Consider the following 22,402-nt stretch of genomic DNA (forward strand, 5'->3'; position numbering starts at 1 on the left):
AACAAGAGGAATACGACAACTGTAGCCAAATTCCTTGACATGTCTGTGTGTGGTGGCTCTTGATGCCTTGACCCCAGCCTCAGTCCATTCCTTGTGAAGTTCACCTAAATTCTTGAATCGATTTTGCTTGACAACCATAAGGCTGCGGTTCTCTTGGTTGGTTGTGCATCTTTTTCTTCCACACTTTTTCCTTCCACTCAACTTTCTGTTAACATGCTTGGATACAGCACTCTGTGAACAGCCAGCTTCTTTGGCAATGAATGTTTGTGGCTTACCCTCCTTGTGAAGGGTGTCAGTGATTGTCTTCTGGACAGCTGTCAGATCAGCAGTCTTCCCCATGATTGTGTAGCCTAGTGAACCAAACTGAGAGACCATTTTGAAGGCTCAGGAAACCTTTGCAGGTGTTTTGAGTTGATTAGCTGATTGGCATGTCACCATATTCTAATTTTTTGAGATGGTGAATTGGTGGGTTTTTGTTAAATGTGAGCCAAAATCATCACAATTAAAAGAACCAAAGACTTAAACTACTTCAGTCTGTGTGCACTGAATTTATTTAATACACGAGTTTCACAATTTGAGTTGAATTACTGAAATAAATGAACTTTTCCACGACATTCTAATTTATTGAGATGCACCTGTATATATAGAGTACTGTGCAAAAGTTTTAGGCACATTAGGTGAAAAATGTTGCATAGTGAGGATGTCTTCAAAAATATTGACATAAATAGTTTTCATTTATCACTTAATGTCATACAAAGTCCAGTAAACATAAAAAAGCTAAATCAATATTCGGTGTGACCACCTTTGCCTTTAAAACAGCACCAATTCTCTTAGGTACACCTGGACACAGTTTTTCTTGGTTGTTGGCAGATAGGATGTTTCAAGCTTCTTGGAGAATTTGCCACAGTTCTTCTATCTGTTTAGGTTGTCTCAATTGCTTCTGTCTTTTTATGTAACCTTAGACTGACACGATGTTCAGTGGGGGGGTTTGTGGGGGCCATGACATCTGTTGCAGGGCTCCCTGTTCTTCTATTCTGAACTTTTCTATTTGCAAAAGTAATGTTTGGGAGTCTAACATTTATATTTCCTATTGACACACTAAAGCTGAAGACATAAATAACCATCTCAGATGCTTTTGTGAAACATCTTATGTGCCTAAGACTTATCAATGAAAAGTATTGAATTCCATTCTCCCTTGTGTTTATTTAATGAAAAATGAATTATTTTATTTTAATGTCTTTAAAATATTGAATGTACTTTGCTGCAATGGCTGTTTGGATGAAATGATGGTTCCTCTAAAAAAAATAAAAAAATAAAACAAAACACACTTTTGAGCCATTTTAGAGCAAATACATAATTATCGATCTATCTATCTATCTATCTATCTATCTGTCTATATATATATATATATATATATATATATATATATATATATATATATATATATATATAGAATATTGTCAATTTGCTGAAAAATATTGAGATATAGTTTAAGACATATCACCCTGCCCTACTACCACCTGAACCGCATTGGCGTGTCCTGTGTTTGATACCTGTGCCGTATCCCAGCTGCAACGCGGTGTGGCACTTCTTGTCTTTAGACTGAAATTATCGATAGAACATAGTATGAATGGAGTTAGCATGTTCTGTCTGAATACTAGGGATGGGACGATATGGTTATCTCACGATATAGTTCAATATACGATATGAGGTTCACGATTCGATATAATCTCAATATGTAATCAACAATCTTGCTGTCTGTGATTCTATCAAACATAAGCCATTTTGAATGACATAAGAGACATAATCACTCTGTCTGTCTCTGTTTCTGCAGTCTGTGTCAGCAGGACAGGGTATGCCTGAATCTTCTGTCTACACAAATCTGCAGGAGCTGAAGATCTCTCATTCCTTTGCCCCACCTTTGCCGTCCTCCTCTCCACTCCACACCAGTGGCAACTGGGAGACTCACAAAGACCAGAACAGCAGACACTTCTACTACAACCGCAGCACGCAGGAAAGGACCTGGAACCCCCCCCGGACACGTGACAGCCTCAGCAGGAAAGAGGAGAAACAAGAGATGACTGATACTGAGGTACATAAACACACACATGCACACGCAACACCCTTAATGCAAATAATAGGTTAGACACTACACAGCAGATATGCACTCACACACACTACACCCTTGACAAATCACATATTTTAGGGATGGACCAACACAATTTTATAAGGTTGGTTATGAGTATAATACTTCCTTTCCTCTGGTACTAGGCAATATTGATACCAGTGTTTTTTGTGGTACTGACAGCTGCCATAGACAGCACTAATCTTGAAACATCAGCCCCAAACCACAGACTTTTTATTTTTTGCTGCCGATGTTTCTTTACATGGCAGTGTTTACTGCCTGACCTATTTCCCTCTCTGAAATAACTCTTTTACTTTCTCTCTTTCTTTCTCTCTTCTTTTTCATCCTTCATTTCTGTGATTGGCTTGGGAAAGGTTCTGTCTTTTTCTGAGAACTGTCTGAGCAGCCAATCAGATAGCCAGTATGGTTCGCCCCCTAGAGGCTGGTCTGAGGAAATGGATGAGCATGAACACACTCTGTATGTGTCTGACTATACTAATGAGAAGGTACAAACACAGATAATTGAATCATATTTTTGACAAAGGGAGAACACTCCAAATATCCTCTGGGGCCTTTAGAAATGCATGATCGGATTGCGCAACTCTCTCTCAGCCTGAGAAGGTACAAACACACAGACAGAACACAAACTGTGTGTCACTAGACAGTACACAAACCATCTCATTCAAATCTGTGTTTATCTACTAATGACAAGTTATACATAAAAGCACAAAAATCTCTCTTTACTAACTTTTTATTAAAGTAATTTTCCAGGATCAGTACAAGTTAAGCTCAATCAACAATATCTGTGGCATAATGTTGATTCTAACAAAAATTAATTTCAGCTCGTTCCTCCTCTTCTTTAAAAAAAGCAAAAATCAAGGTTACAGTGAGGCACTTTCAATAGAAGTGAATGGGGACAATGAAAGTGAATGTGGCCAATTCTTGGAGGGTTTAAAGGGGTCATGAACTGCCTTTTTTAAATTTTGTACTGTTCTCTGAGGTCCACTTATGTTATCAAGATTTTTACATAAAAAAACACCATCATTTAGAAGTAATAGGCTATTTTCTGTCCTGTTTTGACCCCCCTCATCGTAACACACCGTTTAAATAGGCGTGGCGGATTGTAGACTCGGAAGTAAATGCCCACTGGTATGATTGGCTAACAGTTTTGCATATTTAAAAAACCTTTGCTTCTATGATTAGTTTCCAAAGGACAGCTGTGTGCCCACCGACAGCCTACATCCTTCATAGATGGACGCTGCTGTGATTTAGGTTAAAAACGCATAAATACTCAGTACATATCAAACGATCTGTAATAACAGATAAAGCAATAGTGACCACGTAATAAAAACAGTTACTCACACTTGTGTGGTGCGACACTACTGTCGGATCCAATATAGTCGGCACAGCATCGTCTTTTAGTTTCAATCTTTCTGAAAATCCTGCGTCGAATTGTGCCTTGTTTGTAAACGAATCCACTGTAAAATGAAGTGAACAAAGGACCAAGTTCTTACTGACATGGTCTGGAACTTCATTAAAAATAAAGTTCATCCACTCTTTCCTAATGTTGGGATCAGAAGGAAGGCAATGCAAAGACTGTGTTTTTCCACAACTTGGCAATGCACAGCGTTTTGTTGTCTTCAGAGCAATCTTTATTGTTTGGTTTCTGCGTAGACCTCTGTTTGCCTTTCTCGTTATTTACCTACTGCATTCGTGAATCGGTGGGCGGGGCTAAACAGGCAGTGATGTAGAAGCAGGCGTTGATCTTCTGCTGAGGCTGTGTTTATCCACACTATTACGTAATAAAGTGGCACATTCCATATCCTGTCGTTTTTGCAGATTGGCTTCAATAAAAGGTGTTTTTAGACTAACAAGAAAGTTTTGAGTTCTAAAACTTTCAGGATGTTTTTATAGTACAGTGACCTCTTATATGTCAAGGGAATTTTGATTTCTCAGTTCATGACCCCTTTAAACACAGAAGTGTGAAGTTTATAATTTTATAAAAGCACTTGCATTTACAACTTGTTTATTATTTGAGCTGTAAAGTTGTTTAAATCATCATTTTTATAGTCATTTTAGAGTTTGTTGACATTAGATCAACATGGTAATGAAGTTGTAAAATTGGCTATAACTTCACACTGAAAAGGTTAGTGATTTTATCACACTAAAATCATGTTTACATGCATATCATGTACTGTATGTCTTGTGGCTAAACTTTTAAAACAGTGAGTATTTTAATGTTCAAAAATTGGCCCTCATTCACTTCTGTTATAAGTGCCTCACTGTAACCCAGATTTTTTTTCTTTTTTTAAAGGAGGGGCAAGTCAAAATTATTTTTTGTGGCAATCAACATTATGCCACAAATGCTGTTGACTGAGCTTAACTTGTATTAAACCTGGAATATTCCTTTAACAAATTGATAAAAACATGCATGTATATTGCTTTTGAAATATACAGATGTTTTATGTGGGTTTGCCTCCATTATCTGCAGTTGAACTTACTCTGGCCCCAAAATGTATTTGGACACTTAAGCCAAACTTACTTCATATATCCACTAAAATTGACCTTGGGACCAGTTAGGGTTATACAAATTAGATGAGAAAAACATCTACCATCATATGTTTGCAGATGCCATTTGATTTGATATATCTAATGCTATGACATTCATACATTTTAAGTGTGGCTTAAATGCTTAATACTTTTGGGCCACTGAATGCCCTGCTCAAAGCATTGTGTGTTTTGTAATTGTATGTAGTGGCTGAGACACAGATGAGCGAGGCCGGCTGTATTACTAGCATTACCAGTAATTATCAGCATTAAAAGGCATCCTGTCAGTTTCAGATCAGGAAGTGCTAGATACTCTGTAAATCCCTTTCTGTCTGAGTTATTAAAACCAACTAATAGTGGTTTCGGTGTATTGTGTGGTGCTTCAAAGTGTGAAAATGTATAGCTTGTGTGTGTATGATTGAAGTTGTAAATGCTTGAAAGTACATTCAGGTGAGTCTATTTCAAAGTGTGTTTGCCTATGTGTTATACACGATGATCAGTCCTAATGATCATGCCTCTTTTATTTCTTGTCTCACCCATTTTAGTCTAACCACTCCCCTCTGCTGCCTGGAGGCGAAGACTCGCACAAAACTTGCAGTCTTGACCGGAGACTGCCAGATCCCATTCCGATCAGCAGAACAAGACACAGCACATATTCACCAGAGTCCAATGACAAGGTAGACACATGTATATACATGTACTGTATACTAAGAGAAACATTAATAAAACAATGGCATCTAACAATTATACTGGAGACCAACACACATACATCGATTAGCCACAACATTAAAACCACCTGCCTAATATTGTATAGGCTCCCCTTGTGCCGCCAAAACGGCGCCAACCATTCTTGTCACCACAATTGTACAGAGCAGTTATCTGAGTTACCATAGACTTTGCTAGTTCGAACCAGTCTGGCCATTCTCTGTTGACCTTTCTCATCAACAAGGCATTACCATCCACAGAACTGCCACTCTCTGGATGTTTTTTGTTTTTGGCACCATTCTGAGTAAATTCTAGCGACTGTTGTGTGTGAAAATCCCAGGAGATCAGCAGTTACAGAAATACTCAAACCAATCCATCTGGCACCAACAATCATCCATGCAATGATCTAATCAGCCAATCGTTTGGCAGCAGAGCATAAAATCAAGCAGATACGGGTCAGGAGCTTCAATTAATGTCCACATCAACCATCAGAATGGGGGAAAAATGTGATCTCAGTGATTTGGACCATGGCATGATTGTTGGTGCCAGATGGGCTGGTTTGAGTATTTCTGTAACTGCTGATCTCCTGGGATTTTCACGCACAACAGTCTCTAGAATTTACTCCAAATGGTGCCAAAAACAAAAAAAATCCAGTGAGTGGCAGTTCTGTTGACAGAAATGCCTTGTTGATGAGAGAGGTCAACAGAGAATGGCTAGACTGGTTCGAACTGACAAAGTCTACGGTAACTCAGATAACCACCCTGTACAATTGTGGTGAGAAGAATAGCATTTCAGAATGCTATTCTGCGATGCTGGTTGGCGCTGTTTTGGTGGCACGAGGGGTTTTGAATATTAGGGCCACAATATTAGGCAGGTGGTTTTAATGTTGTGGCTGATCGGTGAACATAAACACATATGCTAACATAAAACAAATAATCAAACACATTGTTTTAAGATGACTTTTTCTTTAGTATGTGGTTAACCTCTTATTTTATTATCTTGAAGCATGTATGGTGTTCCCGTCACAGCAAAACTGCTAAGGGGGTGATTTTATGTATTCAAGCTGTCAAACTGTGTACCAATACTGAAATCACTTATGAAACACAAGCACTGTTATCCACCTTATTTTGCAACGTGGAACTAAGCAGCGGCTGCATTTCCAGCGAATGTGTAAAAGTTCCGCTGGCATTGACCACAGTGTAAATAACTAGAAGGTTAAAATACCAGAGTTAGTGATCTGGGCTTATAAACTATCACACCACCACATGATGTACAGAAGAATTATGTGCCAATGTCGGATAATTTTCTAACTTCAACATTTATAGTAAAAGAGAAAGTAAATCATTCACTTGTTGCTGTGTGTTATATTGAAGAGACAGGAATAAAATTTGTTACTCTCTTTACCGAGATTGTGACGATGCAGTCTTTCTTATCTCCATGTAAACCTCCGTTCATATGTACCTGCATAACCTCCGATGATGCCTTTATTTCCAAAAACGATGTTTCATAAGCCACGCTGAATGCGAGATCTGCGTGTTTGTTTACAATGCACTGCTAAGAAATTGAGAATGATCTCTGACAAGAATGGAGAGTAAAATGCGTTTATTATTTTGCCAAGATGAAACAAGATGCAGTTTTAATGCAAAGAAAGTTGAAGCAGCATTTTCCCAGCTGCTTTCTCCTCTCTGCTGGTTGTGTGAATTTTGTGGAGGCATGACCTGTCAGTGCCTGATTTCATTCGTTCTGCCTGTGCAACAGTGTGTGATAAAACAAGGACAAAATGCGATAAACGGTAAAACTATATGCGGTCAAAACCAATGAGTTTATGAAAATCTTAATTATTGATAATAAAATGTCAACATTTATTGCCAGCCTGTAATATAAAGCAGCATAATGTAGCATTTTTGTATAACTAAAATAGTTGGAAGTGGCTTATACCTGAAGTTGTCCACATTCAAGATTGAAAATGGCGGCGCCCTGGTTTTGCTGAAAAATGAGGTGGATAAAATAAAAATGAACTGGATTACTTTGGTACTGTGTGCTGCAACTAACTCCCCTGATTTTGTTGATAATGTTTACAAGTTTACATGTGCTTTATGTCTGACCAAAGTCAAAAAAGAAGTCCACCAAGGACCGGCGAATCTTCCCCCCACGCCGCAAAGGCACCGCCCGCTCTCATCCCTATAGGCCTCAAGTCAGTGCTGCCCCACACTTATGCCCCAGAAACCAATCACATCCAATGAGATTCTGCATGCACACATTTGCGGATTGCAACTCATTTCAGTGAACATATCCTGTAAAATGTGTTTGTCCTCCTCCCATATTGCATGAAAAATTATACTCACATTTATCATCCTGCTTTATGCTTTAAGAAATGCGTATGCACTGGTGTAATCAATCACAAGTAATAAATATGTCTCAATTATTGTTTATGATGTTATGTTGATTGATATATTGCCTGGCATTGATCCAGATGTATTGGTGTAGTGATTCATGATTATTGACTTCTAATAACTGTGGATTGATTAGTGTTTGTTGGTTTAATACAGTGTTTATAGAATAAATAAGTTTGAATGTAATTTAATGTTCTCTTGTCTAGGACTCCACTAAAACAGGCTCAGCCGACTCTGACTCTTCCTGCCCTTCCTCTCCCAAACCCCCCCACTCTGTTAGTATCAGCATTACCATTCTCTTCCATCACATTCTTCTCTTCCTGTCCCTCCTGTTACAAACATTTATTTGTCTTTTTCCTCTCTTGTCTTGTGTGTTGACTATGCTAAATGCTTGTGGTGTGTGTATAAAACCCTCTTAACTATGGGAAAATCACTAACACACATGCTTGATTAGCTTACGGCAGTATAATAAGACACCAATGTGAAATAATTCGATTTTTTATGAATAATAATGATTATTTACAATGAATATACAATGATTTCGCCCAGTAATTTAGTTCATTAGCATAACTGCAGGCTTTTTATGGTTGACAAGCAATGTAGCAATGAAAGAAAGAACAACTTGGTGCATCAATATTAAATTAATTTGATGGGCGTTCACAGGTGTTTTTTGCGATCAGTCTTTTCCATCACTGGACAGAATCAAGCTGTATATCTCTGCATTGTCTGTTTTGGGCTATTGCTGTGAGCGCTTGCTATTCATTGCTGCAGTGTGTATTTGTTCAGTTTGTCCTCTTTCTGTTTTCTCACAGATGTTTCTATCTTCTACCTTTCAGCCATCAGAGAAATGTGGCAATTTAAACATGACTAAAATCACAGAACATGGAAAGAAAGTCAGGTGAGTGAGAAAGGGAGACACAGGTGGGAATGCTCTCATTTAAATGAGTGAACGCCCATTACTATACTGTGATGACAGTGTTTGTAGTGCTCTGATTGATCTCTTTGCTGTATGACACGCCCACAGGAAGAACTGGACTTCCTTTTGGACAGTTTTGCAGGGTTCTTCACTACTATTTAATAAGAGTCAGGGAAGCGGGACTGGTTGGGTGAGTGACAGCTCAGTCTTTTGGGTTGAAAGTAGCCCATGTCTTGCATGCCAATTGTTATGTATTTGAATGTATTTTATGCTTTTCTTTCTCACCAGTTTGGAAGAGATCAGAAGCTGGAGTTCAGTGTGGATTTGAAAGGAGGGTCAGTGGAGTGGGCGTCTAAAGACAAATCTAGCAAGAAACATGTTCTGGAGGTAAACACACAGATGGCGCTCTTGTTCCTGTAGAGTAATTAGCAAATACGTTTACAATTATTTGAGGGTTGGTGTGTCTGTGCTGACCCAGCACTGTGTACAAACCAGGCATGATGCGAGAAGAAATTTCTCTGTACTCACCGAAAGCTAAATATTACATGAAGTGACAAATTCAAAGTCTGTCAGAATATCTGTGGTTAAAATAGGTCTGAATGACATGTTGAACTGTTTTGGTCATTCAGTTGATTTACCTGTGTTCTCGTGGTGTGACACAAATATTGTTTGATTTTATATGTTGGTGTAGCTGAAAACCCGGCAGGCCATGGAGCTCCTCTTGCAGTCAGATAGTGATGGTGTCATCAATGAGTGGCACAAAGCTTTAAGTGAAGCCATAAACACCCACGTGAGTACACTAAAATATAAGATTACTCTTCTACATGCCCACATAGTTGCAGATATTTACAGATTTACATTGTTACAGACATTTGACCATTCTTTCATGTTACAGGCATGGGAGTCTGATGAGGCCATTGAGGAGGACATGTCAGAATCACCTGATACTGAGAAACATGACAAAGAAAAAGAGCACAGAGACTCCAAGAAAGGCAGAGGTAAGTGTTACCCATCCTGTATTCAACATTAAGTTGTATGTCCTGTATTCAACATTCATCATGAGTTGTATGCCATTCTTTAAATATACTTCAACTCCCACAATTTTTTAGCTATGAAGAACTCAGTCAGCATGGACAATTCAGACCAGAAGACCAAGACCAAACTGAAGAAGTTCCTCACACGCAGACCAACTTTACAGGCCGTCAAGGACAAGGGGTACATTAAAGGTACCCCCCCCCCCCACACACACACACACACACACACACTCAAACACACTGTTCTGTCAAAACTGGTTGGTAAAAGGGATATTAGTAAAATCCAAACAGCATGTTTACATATTGATGATTCTGTCTTTTGGATTGTTGTTTGATGTTCTCTCTCTTTCTCTGTAGATGTTGTGTTTGGTTCCAGTTTGAGCAGTCTTTGTCAGAGAGAGAATTCAACTGTTCCTCACTTTGTCTGGATGTGCATTGAACATGTGGAAAAAAATGGTATATTTCTGTTAACGTCTAACCTTAATGAACTAGTTCTTACCCTAAGAAATCCTAAAACTATACACAGTGGGGTTGAAAAATCTGAGCCCACATGAAAATCTGGGATTAAAAATGTAAATCTGGAAATTAAACTTTAGGATTGTAAAACATTTAAAATGTTGTGAAATAAAATTAAGAAGACATATTTAAGATTCTGCACAACTTATTTGTCACTAATCAAATAAAGCAGATTTGTGACATTGGCCATGTCAACTTCTTTGTAAAGGTCTGGCCCAGTTGCAAAAAAACCTTAAGAAAGCCCTTAGATATAATTGAAAGTGTATTGTCACCAAGGGGTTTCTTTTTCCGATTAACATTTTTATTGACAAATGAAACAGAAAAGCAAAACATATATACACAGAATCAACTTTTAACCCCCATTATTCCCTTTCCCCCTCCCAATCCCCAAGCCCACTCTGATCCTCAACAAATATCCCTGTGGTCAAAGCCAAAGTATACACAAAAAAACAAAAACAAAACAAAAAAATAAATTATATATAAATAGTAATAATAATAATCACACACATTTAAAACTATACATTTTTCTCCACTGCCCCTCCCCGAGAGCCTTCAAAAAAGGCCTAATAGCTGCCCCATTTCTTATCAAATAAGTCCCAGTTGCCTAGCCTCCTATATGACATTTCCTCGAATGCCACTACCCTGCCCATCTCTGTGCACCACTCATGAAATGAGGGTGCTCCAGTGGACTTCCATCTCCTAAGGATGACCTGTCTGCCGATCATAACACTGGCTGGGACCCAATTATTTATGCATTTATCCCCTATATTAATTACCTCCCCATCGCCTAAAATACAGATTCTGGGTCAAAATGAAATTTGAGTGCCCAATACGTCACACATAAAACTCTGAACCCTCAACCAAAATTCTTAACTCTTAACTCACCACCAAAAAACATGGGTTGTCTCCCCATCTTCTGATTGGCATCACCAGCAGGTGGGTGTGTCTTTAAGACCAAGCCTAAACAATCTAGAGGGGGTCCAATAGAATCGATGTAAAATCTTAAATTGCACCCTTGCATCTCTAGATGTAGACTTGACATTTTTTAGAATCCTAGCCCACCCTCCCTCCACCAATACTAAGTTTAAATCTTTCTCACATAATCTCTTGAGAGAAGTTGAAGCTCTGTCCCCCAGACTCTGAATTAGCAGGGAGTAATACACTGATGCCTCATGACCTTTTCCAAAAGCAGTAATCACCACTCCCAGAGTATCTGGTGCTTTAGGAGGGTGTATGCTACTCACAAAAATAGTACAGAGCAGGTGGTGCAGTTGTAAATACAGTGCATCCGGAAAGTATTCACAGTGCTTCACTTTTTCCACATTTTGTTATGTTACAGCCTTATTCCAAAATGGATTAAATTCATTATTTTCCTCAAAATTCTACAAACAATACCCCATAATGACAACGTGAAAGAAGTTTGTTTGAAATCTTTGCAAATTTATTAAAAATAAAAAACGAAAAAAAATCACATGTACATAAGTATTCACAGCCTTTGCCATGACACTCAAAATTGAGCTCAGGTGCATCCTGTTTACTGATCATCCTTGAGATGTTTCTACAACTTGATTGGAGTCCACCTGTGGTAAATTCAGTTGATTGGACATGATTTGGAAAGGCACACACCTGTCTATATAAGGTCCCACAGTTAACAGTGCATGTCAGAGCACAAACCAAGCCATGAAGTCCAAAGAATTGTCTGTAGACTTCCGAGACAGGATTGTATCAAGACACAGATCTGGGGAAGGGTACAGTAAAAATTTCTGTAGCATTGAAGGTCCCAGTGAGCACAGTGGCCTCCATCATCCGTAAATGGAAGAAGTTTGGAACCACCAGGACTCTTCTTAGAGCTGGCTGCCCGGCCAAACTGAGCGATTGGGGGAGAAGGGAGGTGACCAAGAACCCGATGGTCACTCTGACAGAGCTCCAGCGTTTCTCTGTGGAGAGAGGAGAACCTTCCAGAAGAACAACCATCTCTGCAGCACTCCACCAATCAGGCCTGTATGGTAGAGTGGTCAGACGGAAGCCACTCCTCCGTAAAAGGCACATGACAGCCCGCCTGGAGTTTGCCAAAAGGCACCTGAAGGACTCTTGGACCATGAGAAACAAAATTCTCTGGTCTGATGAAACAAAGATTGAACTCTTTGGCCTAATTGGCAAGCATCATGTCTGGAGGAAACCAGGCACCGCTCATCACCTGGCCAATACCATCCCTACAGTGAAGCATGGTGGTGGCAGCATCATGCTGTGGGGATGTTTTTCAGTGGCAGGAACTGGGAGACTAGTCAGGATCGAGGGAAAGTTGAATGCAGCAATGTACAGAGACATCCTTGATGAAAACCTGCTCTAGAGCGCTCTGGACCTCAGACTGGGGTGAAGGTTCATCTTCCAACAGGACAACAACCCTAAGCACAGAGCCAAGATAACAAAGGAGTGGCTACGGGACAACTCTGTGAATGTCCTTGAGTGGCCCAGCCAGAGCCCAGACTTGAACCTGATTGAACATCTCTGGAGAGATCTGAAAATGGCTGTGCATCGACGCTCCCCATCCAACCTGATGGAGCTTGAGAGGTCCTGCAAAGAAGAATGGGAGAAACTGCCCAAAAATAGGTGTGCCAAGCTTGTAGCATCATACTCAAAGACTTGAGGCTATAATTGGTGCCAAAGGTGCTTCAACAAAGTATTGAGCAAAGGCTGTGAATACTTATGTACATGTGATTTTTTTTTTTTTTTTTTTTTTATTTATTTATTTTTTTTTATAAATTTGCAAAGATTTCAAACAAACTTCTTTCACGTTGTCATCATGGGGTATTGTTTGTAGAATTTTGAGGAAAATAATGAATTTAATTCATTTTGGAATAAGGCTGTAACATAACAAAATGTGGAAAAAGTGAAGTGCTGTGAATACTTTCCGGATGCACTGTACCTAAAGAATTGAGAACTGGGAATCCCAAAATGTTGAACCATATTTTCAAAGGATCTCAACACTCCACTCTCATATAGGTCACTGAGCGTATTAACCTCCCTCATATTCCACTCTGTCCAGCAGAAAGGAGGGGCAGTGGTGGCTCAGTGGTTAAGGCACTGGGTTACTGATCAGAAGGTCAGGGGTTCAAGCCCCAGCACCACCAAGATGCCACTGTTGGGCCCTTGAGCAAGGCCCTTGACCCTATCTGCTCCAGGGGCGCCGTATCATGGCTGACCCTGCACTCTGACCCCAGCTTAGCTGGGATATGTGAAAAAAAAGAATTTCACTGTATATGTGCAAAAAAAATGTATAATGTGTGAAAGGGGACTTATTATTACATAATTCAGCCATATGCTCGAAGCAGCATTTAAATAAATGTCTGAATTAAACACTCTGGACACTTTTGTCCAGACCGCATGCAAATGCGAAATAACGAGGTGTAATTTAACTTCTCTGGTTAGTTTGATAGAAAGGCTTTGCAATGGCGAAATAGGGGCAAGAACTTCCTGTTCAATACAAAACCAGGGAGGGGCTCTCTCAGGTGGAAGCGACCAATGAGCCAAATGTCTGAGACCGAATGCATAATAAAACAAAATCTTGGGTAAAAATCATCCTCCTTTCTTAATGTGGCTGCTAATGTTTCCAGGGCAAGACAGTACAATAATGGGGAAAGAGGGCAACCCTGCTGGGTGCCCCTATCCAGAGTAAAATAATCTGAAATTAATCCATTTGTTTGTACCGCCGCTACCGGGTGTCTATAAAGTAACTTAATCCATCCAATAAAAGTATGCCCTAACCTGTACATTTCCAAAACCTTGAAAATAGATAATCCCATTCTACTATATCAAACGCCTTTTCGGGGTCAAGTGAGATGGCAGCGACCGGAGCCTGATCATTCACCACTGACTACATGTTATTGATGAAATGCCTAATGTTATCAGAAGAGCTACGGCCTGAATAAACCCCACCTGATCTATATGTATAAGAGATGTCATAACTTAATCGGTTAGCCAATATTTTTTACAGTATTTTAACATCTAGCTGGATCAGGCAAATTGGACGGTAACTCTTACACTTGCTTGGATCTTTGTCCTTTTTAAGAATCGGACTGATTCGGGCTTGTGTCATGGTTGGTGGAAGCTTTCGATTCTTTAATGATACCGTATAAACTAGCAAAAGTGGAGCCAGTTCTGTAGCATAAGATATAAAAAATTCAGAGGCAAAGCCTCACCCAGCTCCTCCAAGGTTATCTCAGAATCAAGAGAAGTTTCTAATATCCTCATCAGTAGACAAACACGTGGAACTATAGAAATCAAGATAGAATTCTTTAAAAGCATTGTTAATATCAGTGGCCAAGGTAAATATTTCACCACCAGCAGATTTCACTGAGGGAATTGTAGAAAAAGACTCTCTCTGTTTTATATATCTAGACAGAATTTCCCTGCCTTGTCCCCCGACTCAAAGTATGACTGTCTTGCCACAAATAGCCAAAACTCCACCTTCTGCGACAAAATAGTATTATTTCTGTATTTTAATCAGGTCAATTTCCTGACGCCATTAGACGCCGTTCGGCACTTCAGCTCTGCCTCGGCACTTTTAATATTCCCTTCCAATTCCACGTGTTCTTGTGCTTTGGATTTTCTGGTGAATGAGGCATATTGTATGATCTGGCCCCTAAGAACCACCTTAAGTGCCTCCCAAGCCATGCCCACAGAGGATACTGATGACCAGTTGGTCTCCATATAGACATTGATTTCAGCCTTTAGCATTTGATGGAATTCAGGATTTTGCAACAGGGATACATTAAAGCACCAACTATATGATTTCTTTTTCTCCATATGTGGCAGCACCTCTAAATACACCAGAGTGTGATCTGAGACTAAATGTTTCCAATTGAGCAATCAACAACAGATGAAATGAGGGACTTAGATATATATATAAATAAAAAAATAAATAAAAATAAAAATCTATTCTAGAGTAAATCCTATGGACTGATGAAAAGAATGTATAGTCCCTACTAGATGGGTTCAAAAGTCTCCAAATATCTGTAAGACCAAGATTTTTACACATCCTGTGAAGCATCAATGTTGCTCTAGGAGGCTTACACACTTTTGCTTCACTATGATCAAGGACTGAGTCCATCAAAAGATTAAAGTCTCCTCCCAATATTATATCATGAGGGATGCCAGCGGCTTGCATCATCTCTTCAAGATCTATAAAAAAGCCCTGATCATCAACGTTAGGTGCATAAATATTAGCCAAAATAAGACTTTGTCCCTGAATTTCAGCTAAAACAATAATGACTCTTCCTAATTTATCTTTACTCAGTTTGAGACATTTGAATTGTAGATGTTTACTTATCAGTGTAATGACTCCCCTGCTCTTTTTCAAGCCAACACTGTAAAAAAAAATTCCCACCCCATATCTTTCCAGATTGTTCAGCTTCCTGTGGAGAAAGGTGCGTTTCTTGAAGAAACACTATATCATATTTCTTACGCTTAAGAAGAGAAATAACCTACCTTCTTTTTATGGGGTGCCCCAATCTATTCACATTCCACATGGAGAGAGACAATCCACTCATATTAACATTGACATATAAGAAAAAATAGATTGTGTGTCAAAAACGAGATTATAAAACCACATTCCAACATAAGTGCAACCATCAAAACCAGAACATCCCCCAGAACAAAACAAACACCAAAAAGAAAAATGTGCGCATTAACCCTGCACACAACAGTGCCAACTGGCGTCCATCTCTCCAAACTCAAACAGTCCATGCACACCTACGAGAGCCCCTGCGACAACCTTGCTCTCGGATTGCTCAAGTCCGGTGTTTCTATAAAAATTTTGTGAGACAGAATTACACAGTAAAAGATAATCAATAAAACAAACTCCAGTCAATAGGCGGAATAAATACAAAGAGCTTGTAGATTCATCCATAAAACTGTTCTGAAGGTGTGTTACTCTATCAAATATTCTCCAGCCGATAGGCGGAACCAGCACAAAAAAAGCACGCAGATTCTTCAAACTGTCAGGCAAATGTTCAGTGAGCCAGTCCACTCGGCGGCAACATGAGTACAAGCAAATGACTTTCTCCAATGACATTGCAAGAGATACTCCACAAAATAAACTCCAGCCAATAGGTGAACTAAGCACAAAGAGCGTGTAGATTCATCCATAAAACTGTCCTGAAGGTGTGTTACTCTTCGCAAAGTCTGGGAACAAGAAAATGCTGTGGTTCTAGTATCATCCAGAAAGCCTTCCTGTACTCCTTGCCTAGCGTAACACAAAATCTTTATCGGATGATCTCTGAAATTTGGCCAGAATTGATTGGGGCCTGTCTCCCTCCGCGGTTCACCGAGCAGGAAACCTGTGAGCTTGCTCGATTTCTAGCTTATGGGCTGCTATGTCGAGCAGATTCGGAAAGAGCCCATACAGGAATTTCACCATATCCTGTGCCTCTACTCCCTCAGGGACTCCAAAGATACAGACGTTATTCCGCCGGCTACGGTTTTCCATGTCCTCCGACTTCTCCCAGACACGCTCCAAATCCACCTTGCTTGCTAGCGGATTAGCAGATAATTCCCAATCCGATGACTCCAGGTAATCGATCCGTTTCTCGACATACCCCACTCTTGTAACCACATCAGTGAACTTCACCTCCATGGCGGTGATCGATCGACGTATCACAGCAATATCCTCCAAGTCAGCAACGACCTTTGTCAGCATTGCCGACATGTTCAGCATCTCCCGCCGCATTTCCCTCACTTGCCCGACCAAGTTGACTCCCAGGCCCGCGGCCTGTTAGGGGACATCAGCTTGAGCACGTAAGTGTCTTTTAATGTCTCCAGAGCCCGAGGATTTTTAATTCTTTGACATATTGTCCTAGAACAGTTATGGAACAGAGTGTATTGAATCACACCGGTTTATGTCATAAAAAGTATTAAAACTAGCAAAGTGCGCAGAGCTCGCCATTCACACGTCCAATCCTAGCATGGCATCACGTGACCACTAAGGGGTTTCATGCTCATGTGCTTGCTGTCAATAAAGCAAATGGGAGGACATGTGAGATACTGAAACAAATTTAAAATTCATGTAAATTTTTCCATTACACTTTTCACTTAAATTGTTATGCTGCTAATATAATTTGAAGAACACTTATATGTATTCTGATGTGTTTTGATGCTTCTTTCTGCAGGGTTAAGAGTGGACGGTTTGTATAGAGTCAGTGGAAATTTGGCCATTATACAAAAACTGAGATTTGCAGTCAATCATGGTAAGCCATGCCTCCTTTCATTCCTTTACTAATGTCTGTAAAACAAATGTTCACTATGATTTTGTCCAAACAAACACAGATGAGAAAGTGGACTTGGGGGACAGCAAATGGGACGACATTCATGTAACTACTGGAGCGCTAAAGATGTTTTTCCGTGAACTACCAGAACCTCTGTTCACCTACGCTTTCTTTAACAATTTCATCAGTGCTATTAGTAAGTAGAGACAAATCAAATGTGTATTTACCTGTCTGTTTGAGACAGGAATGTTTAGAGAAATGTAATGCAAATATAATGCATTTGTGTGTTTGTGTGTAGAAATGCCAGATTACAAGCAGAAAGTTCAAGCTGTCATGGATATAATGAAGCAGCTGCCACTGCCCAACCATGACACCATACAGGTGCTCTTCAAACACCTGAAGAAGTGAGTATACACAAGGCAATATTAAAATGAAAATATGGACCACTCATTGAAAAATTATTTGGAGAAATTGCAACACTCAAAATGGTGACTATAGGAATGGAAGCCACAACTTTTAGTTACAGAGCCATTTTTAAGAGTATTTTTCCCCAGAATGTGCATATACATTACTAGGACCAACTTGAAGAAATTTTGATTTGCTTGCTATGAGCTGAAGAAGCAAAATGTATGGATACCATTGTTGTCAGATTTGATTGCTCATTCTTCAGTATATTATATTGAAACATAATTTTGGTCTTTTCCCATTCAAGTAGATTGCTGTACTTGTATGCTTATTTACTACATAGAAAATAGCTGCCAAGTGGCCACCAAGTAAACCTACTTTCCTTAAATGACTTAAATATACACTATATTGTCCAAGTTGCTTTTTTCTCTTCCGTCTTGTTGTGGGTAGTTGACAAAATAACATTAATTTTATGTTATAATATATATGTACATATTGGGGAAACATTTATATTTTAGCTGTAATAACTGGTTACAATATTACGTTTTTCACTATTATTAATCACCTTTTTACCTTCACTAGTTAACTTTAATGGTCCTGTCATGTGACATATGTTTTAAATTGTTTTAAAATACTAATATTCCAAATAATCTCAATTAGTATGTGGTCTTAACTGCATGCATTACAGAATTGAAAAAATTCTGTTTAAAATAGTTTTAGATGTAATATAGCACATCACGCTACCGGACAATCCTGTGATGTGTCAACTGCCCTTGTGTGTTTTTGGAGCTCTTTGTTGTATGTTCATTGGCTTCTTCGACAACTAAATAATAAAATGCTTCTAAAAAGAGAAGCAAGAAAAATCACATATTGACACTCTTTCTTGACTCTCTTTCTGTAGAGTGATACAGCACGTAAACGAGAACAGGATGACCACTCAGAGTGTTGCAATCGTGTTCGGCCCAACACTCCTGCGCCCGGAGACAGAGACAGCGAATATGGCAGTGCACATGGTCTACCAGAACCAGATCGTTGAGCTGGTTCTTATGGAATATGAGATCATATTTGGCAGGTAGGTCACACCCACAGCAAGCCTCTGACTAAACTCAACAGGCCAATCACTGCTGAAGAAGCCAAGCAAACATGGACTGCCAGTCTGAACACTGTTTTGGTACGTTTACATGAGAGGACCACCCATATTAGAAAAAGCTCCACCCACCCTGGCTTCAACATTGGAAAAAAAAAGAAAAACAAACAAAAAATGAAATCTTTTACCATATCTTTATTGGACTTTATTATGCAGTTGGGCATAATTATTTGACTGCTTTCTGCTTTCTTGACTGGATAATATATTTTTTATATACAAACATTTGTCACCCATTGGACTACGTTATTTTTGGACCAATTTGTTTGTTTTTTTGGACAAATCATATTCCCATTTGGACCAACAAGGGCTTTTTTTTTTTTTTTTTTTTGTCCTGAATGCAGCATGTTTCCGTTCACTTCTAGTACTACTTTTTGTGGTAAATCGGAGTTGGAACGAGATGTCAACTGACTAAATACCACAATCAACATGGAATTTATTCTAGACTTAAAACTCAAATAAAAATCTCTGTGGCGATGGATTACATACTGTTGAACGCTGGCACTGACTACAGAGATGACCACTGCAGAGAAACACACTGGAGTTACTACATAAGACTATCAAGAACATGAACACTTGGTCACATACACTAAAGCCATTATTTGCTTTGAGTCTCATTTTCAGAGTCTCAGTATTGATTTCCTGTTAATAGTAAAATATAAAAGTAAGTTTTTCTGGACCCAATTCATACTAGGTGTCTTTAACTACTATGTACTTAAAGTATTTGATACAATGTACTTATTATGTACATACGTGTTACTGCATTTAATTACATTGGTTGTTACACTGTTAACCTTACATCTAAACATAAACCTAACCCTACACTAACACTAAACCCTAAACCTGATCCTATTCATAAACCTACCTGTACCTCAACCTCAGTGGCAGCAAATGTGCCTCTTGTGAGAGTTTTGCTGAACATCATGTAGTTAAACTATAAATGAATTGTATTCTATGTATTTTAATGTTAGTACATAGTAGTTAAAGACACCTAATATAAAGTGGGACCGTTTTTCTGGATGTACAGCTGACAACTCTTTCAGTAAGTGTATGTCAGGCAAATTTCAGACTGTGTCCACTCTGGTTCTGTAGAAAGACACTGGAATGAAATGTGTGCAGGACACATTTAAACCTGTGAGGACATTAGACTTGCTATTGTTCCACACCAGACCTAGTCATGCATTGAAAACTGTCTCAGACTACTGAATATTTAAATAGACCATGATCAGGATAGCCACCATATTTATTTTTTGTGATCAAAAACAAGGCTGTGTGGAATAGATGCCCAGATGTTCAATGGGTTGAACTGTTATAGACCCTTGTCTTGATAGTTCAGCTATCAAATAATTAATATATGTCCTTTATTATATCAAAATATGTTATGACAAAAATAATTAAAAATTAGATTGATTAGACGTGGCTTTTTTCCGTTCGATTTTAATCGTTCAATCCATTGAACAGACTGTATGTCTATCCCTCACAGCTGCGTTTTCAAACACGAAAGATAATATGTGGCATCTACCCAGTCTATACAGTGTATTGTAGAGTAAATATCACTCGTAAAGATCCTGTGTTTGTTTGAAAGAAGTAATGGAAGAGATTGTTGGAGAGTTTGTACTTGAATACTAGATCGCTCTTTGTAAAGATGAGAGTTTGATGACAATGAGTGTGTGGATGGGATGAGTGAAAAGAGAACATGGGGGTAAAATCAGCACAATTGTATTATTATAGAGACTGGATTATTAAAAATGTTTAAATAAGAATTCTGAGTTAACCCAGGCATGGTTGTTTGGTAAAAGTTGTTGAATGTAATTCTTTAAACATTCTGCTGTATGTTGCAAAGTTTTGTCTTGATCAGAATAAAGTTGACAAGGCAAACCTGCCACCAATTGAGTGTGCGTTTGTCCACCAGGGGGCAGCGAATAACAGGGAATGGCACCACTTTGGTTTTGTATTTGACGAAGACATATGTGACAACTTCTTTTATAAAACTGATAGTTTTGACTTAAAATTCTGATTGGACGAGCTACATTGAAAGCTGTTGTAAAATGAATGTAAACCCACACCTTTGATTACAAATTCTATATTATCGCGCCAAGTTGCTATGTTGCCTTATTTGCTTGTTTCTACAAACTGAGGGAAGAGTCAAAATTATTGACACAGATCGATGTAGAGCAACTGTGTATTTTGTGAAGATTTAGAAATAACATTAACAGCTAAATATTGATCATGTGTTCATTAAATCTGTTAAAGACTGAAGTCATTTAAGAAACAACCTGGTGCTTCACTTCATTTTATTTTATGGGGAATCATAAAAAGAAACAAAGGAAGAAAAATCCTACAAATTATGGATTTATCATCAACTTGTAGAAAATGTGACATTTACACACAATGCAAATGTAGATAAAATGGGTTGACTCATTTTGGTTTCAGAATGGTAATTTCAACATCAGTACAACAACAACAATTCATGCTCTTCATCACAGGTTTAAGGGTCAGTTAATTACTGTGAAGCTGTTGAAAAAGTTCAGGGTTTAACTTAACTGGCAATGGTTGCCAATGGGATCGCATGATGTCCTTTAGACTCACTCTGTGGTAGTTTAAAATAACTTGAAATTGTTAAAATAATACTCTCAAGTTCAGCTTTATATACGGTATATCAGGGTTTAAACTCCTTTGTGGCACTGAGATTAACTCTAAAATATATAATTGTGTTAAACTACAGAATTGTGTATTACACATGTAATAAATAAAGCAATACAAAAATAAGACGTATAAAAAGGTTTTAAAAACAAAAAACATTTGTCAATGACAATAATACTGATGGTAAAACTAGACGCAATATACACATGCATACACAAAAAAGAATAAACAATTAGAAATACATTGAAATGAATAATACTGTTGACACAATCACATAAAACATTTTAATTCTATATGCCTCGACCAAGTGCTGCTTTCATCATGCACTCCTCTAACCAAAGAAAGAGAGATATTTGCTTTCCTATTCTTTCTAGTGTGTCTCTCTTTTGCAATCATTTTACATACTGTGCATATTTGCCTGCTGTATACAATCCTGAACCCAATTATAGTTGGTTGAAATAATTCTTTAGCTTACTAGTTGATTTGCAGTTGATTACTTTAAGCTATTCTTTTTATTATATGGTTTCAAATACAAGAATAATACGAAGTTGTCTAAAGCAGAAAATGTTTGGAATTCTGAATGAAAATTTATTGGCAATACTTGGCTTGATTTAAAAAAAAAAAAAAAAAAAAAAAAAAAAAGATCTAATGTACTGCTCACTTCACAAATCACTCAAACTTAACACTGAGAGTGCAATGTAAAAGCCACTCT

The 22,402-nt window shown here is 38.5% G+C and overlaps 2 protein-coding genes across 6 annotated transcripts in view; one reads left to right on the forward strand and one right to left on the reverse strand.

Moving 5' to 3' along the window:
* LOC127440538 (rho GTPase-activating protein 12-like) overlaps positions 1-22,343 on the forward strand; it is a 58,890-nt gene extending 36,547 nt beyond the window's left edge. The window contains exons 3-17 of one of the 5 annotated variants that reach the window (XM_051697197.1): positions 1,835-2,092; positions 5,218-5,349; positions 7,488-7,571; positions 7,977-8,045; positions 8,583-8,668; positions 8,795-8,876; positions 8,975-9,073; positions 9,378-9,476; positions 9,582-9,684; positions 9,796-9,912; positions 10,078-10,176; positions 17,403-17,480; positions 17,560-17,694; positions 17,797-17,902; positions 18,805-22,343. In XM_051697197.1, coding sequence (XP_051553157.1) covers positions 1,835-2,092; positions 5,218-5,349; positions 7,488-7,571; positions 7,977-8,045; positions 8,583-8,668; positions 8,795-8,876; positions 8,975-9,073; positions 9,378-9,476; positions 9,582-9,684; positions 9,796-9,912; positions 10,078-10,176; positions 17,403-17,480; positions 17,560-17,694; positions 17,797-17,902; positions 18,805-18,979 — 1,722 coding nt within the window. In that variant the 3' untranslated portion in view covers positions 18,980-22,343. The remainder of the gene's footprint in view (positions 1-1,834; positions 2,093-5,217; positions 5,350-7,487; positions 7,572-7,976; positions 8,046-8,582; positions 8,669-8,794; positions 8,877-8,974; positions 9,074-9,377; positions 9,477-9,581; positions 9,685-9,795; positions 9,913-10,077; positions 10,177-17,402; positions 17,481-17,559; positions 17,695-17,796; positions 17,903-18,804) is intronic. The other 4 variants (XM_051697198.1, XM_051697199.1, XM_051697201.1 and 1 more) reach the window with 4 other exon arrangements.
* LOC127440536 (zinc finger E-box-binding homeobox 1-like) overlaps positions 10,016-22,402 on the reverse strand; it is a 50,955-nt gene continuing 38,568 nt past the window's right edge. Inside the window, exon 9 of the mRNA XM_051697195.1 lies at positions 10,016-10,144. Coding sequence (XP_051553155.1) covers positions 10,125-10,144 — 20 coding nt within the window. The 3' untranslated portion in view covers positions 10,016-10,124. The remainder of the gene's footprint in view (positions 10,145-22,402) is intronic.

Source organism: Myxocyprinus asiaticus, chromosome 5 (genome assembly GCF_019703515.2).
Source record: "Myxocyprinus asiaticus isolate MX2 ecotype Aquarium Trade chromosome 5, UBuf_Myxa_2, whole genome shotgun sequence".
Classification (NCBI taxonomy): domain Eukaryota; kingdom Metazoa; phylum Chordata; class Actinopteri; order Cypriniformes; family Catostomidae; genus Myxocyprinus; species Myxocyprinus asiaticus.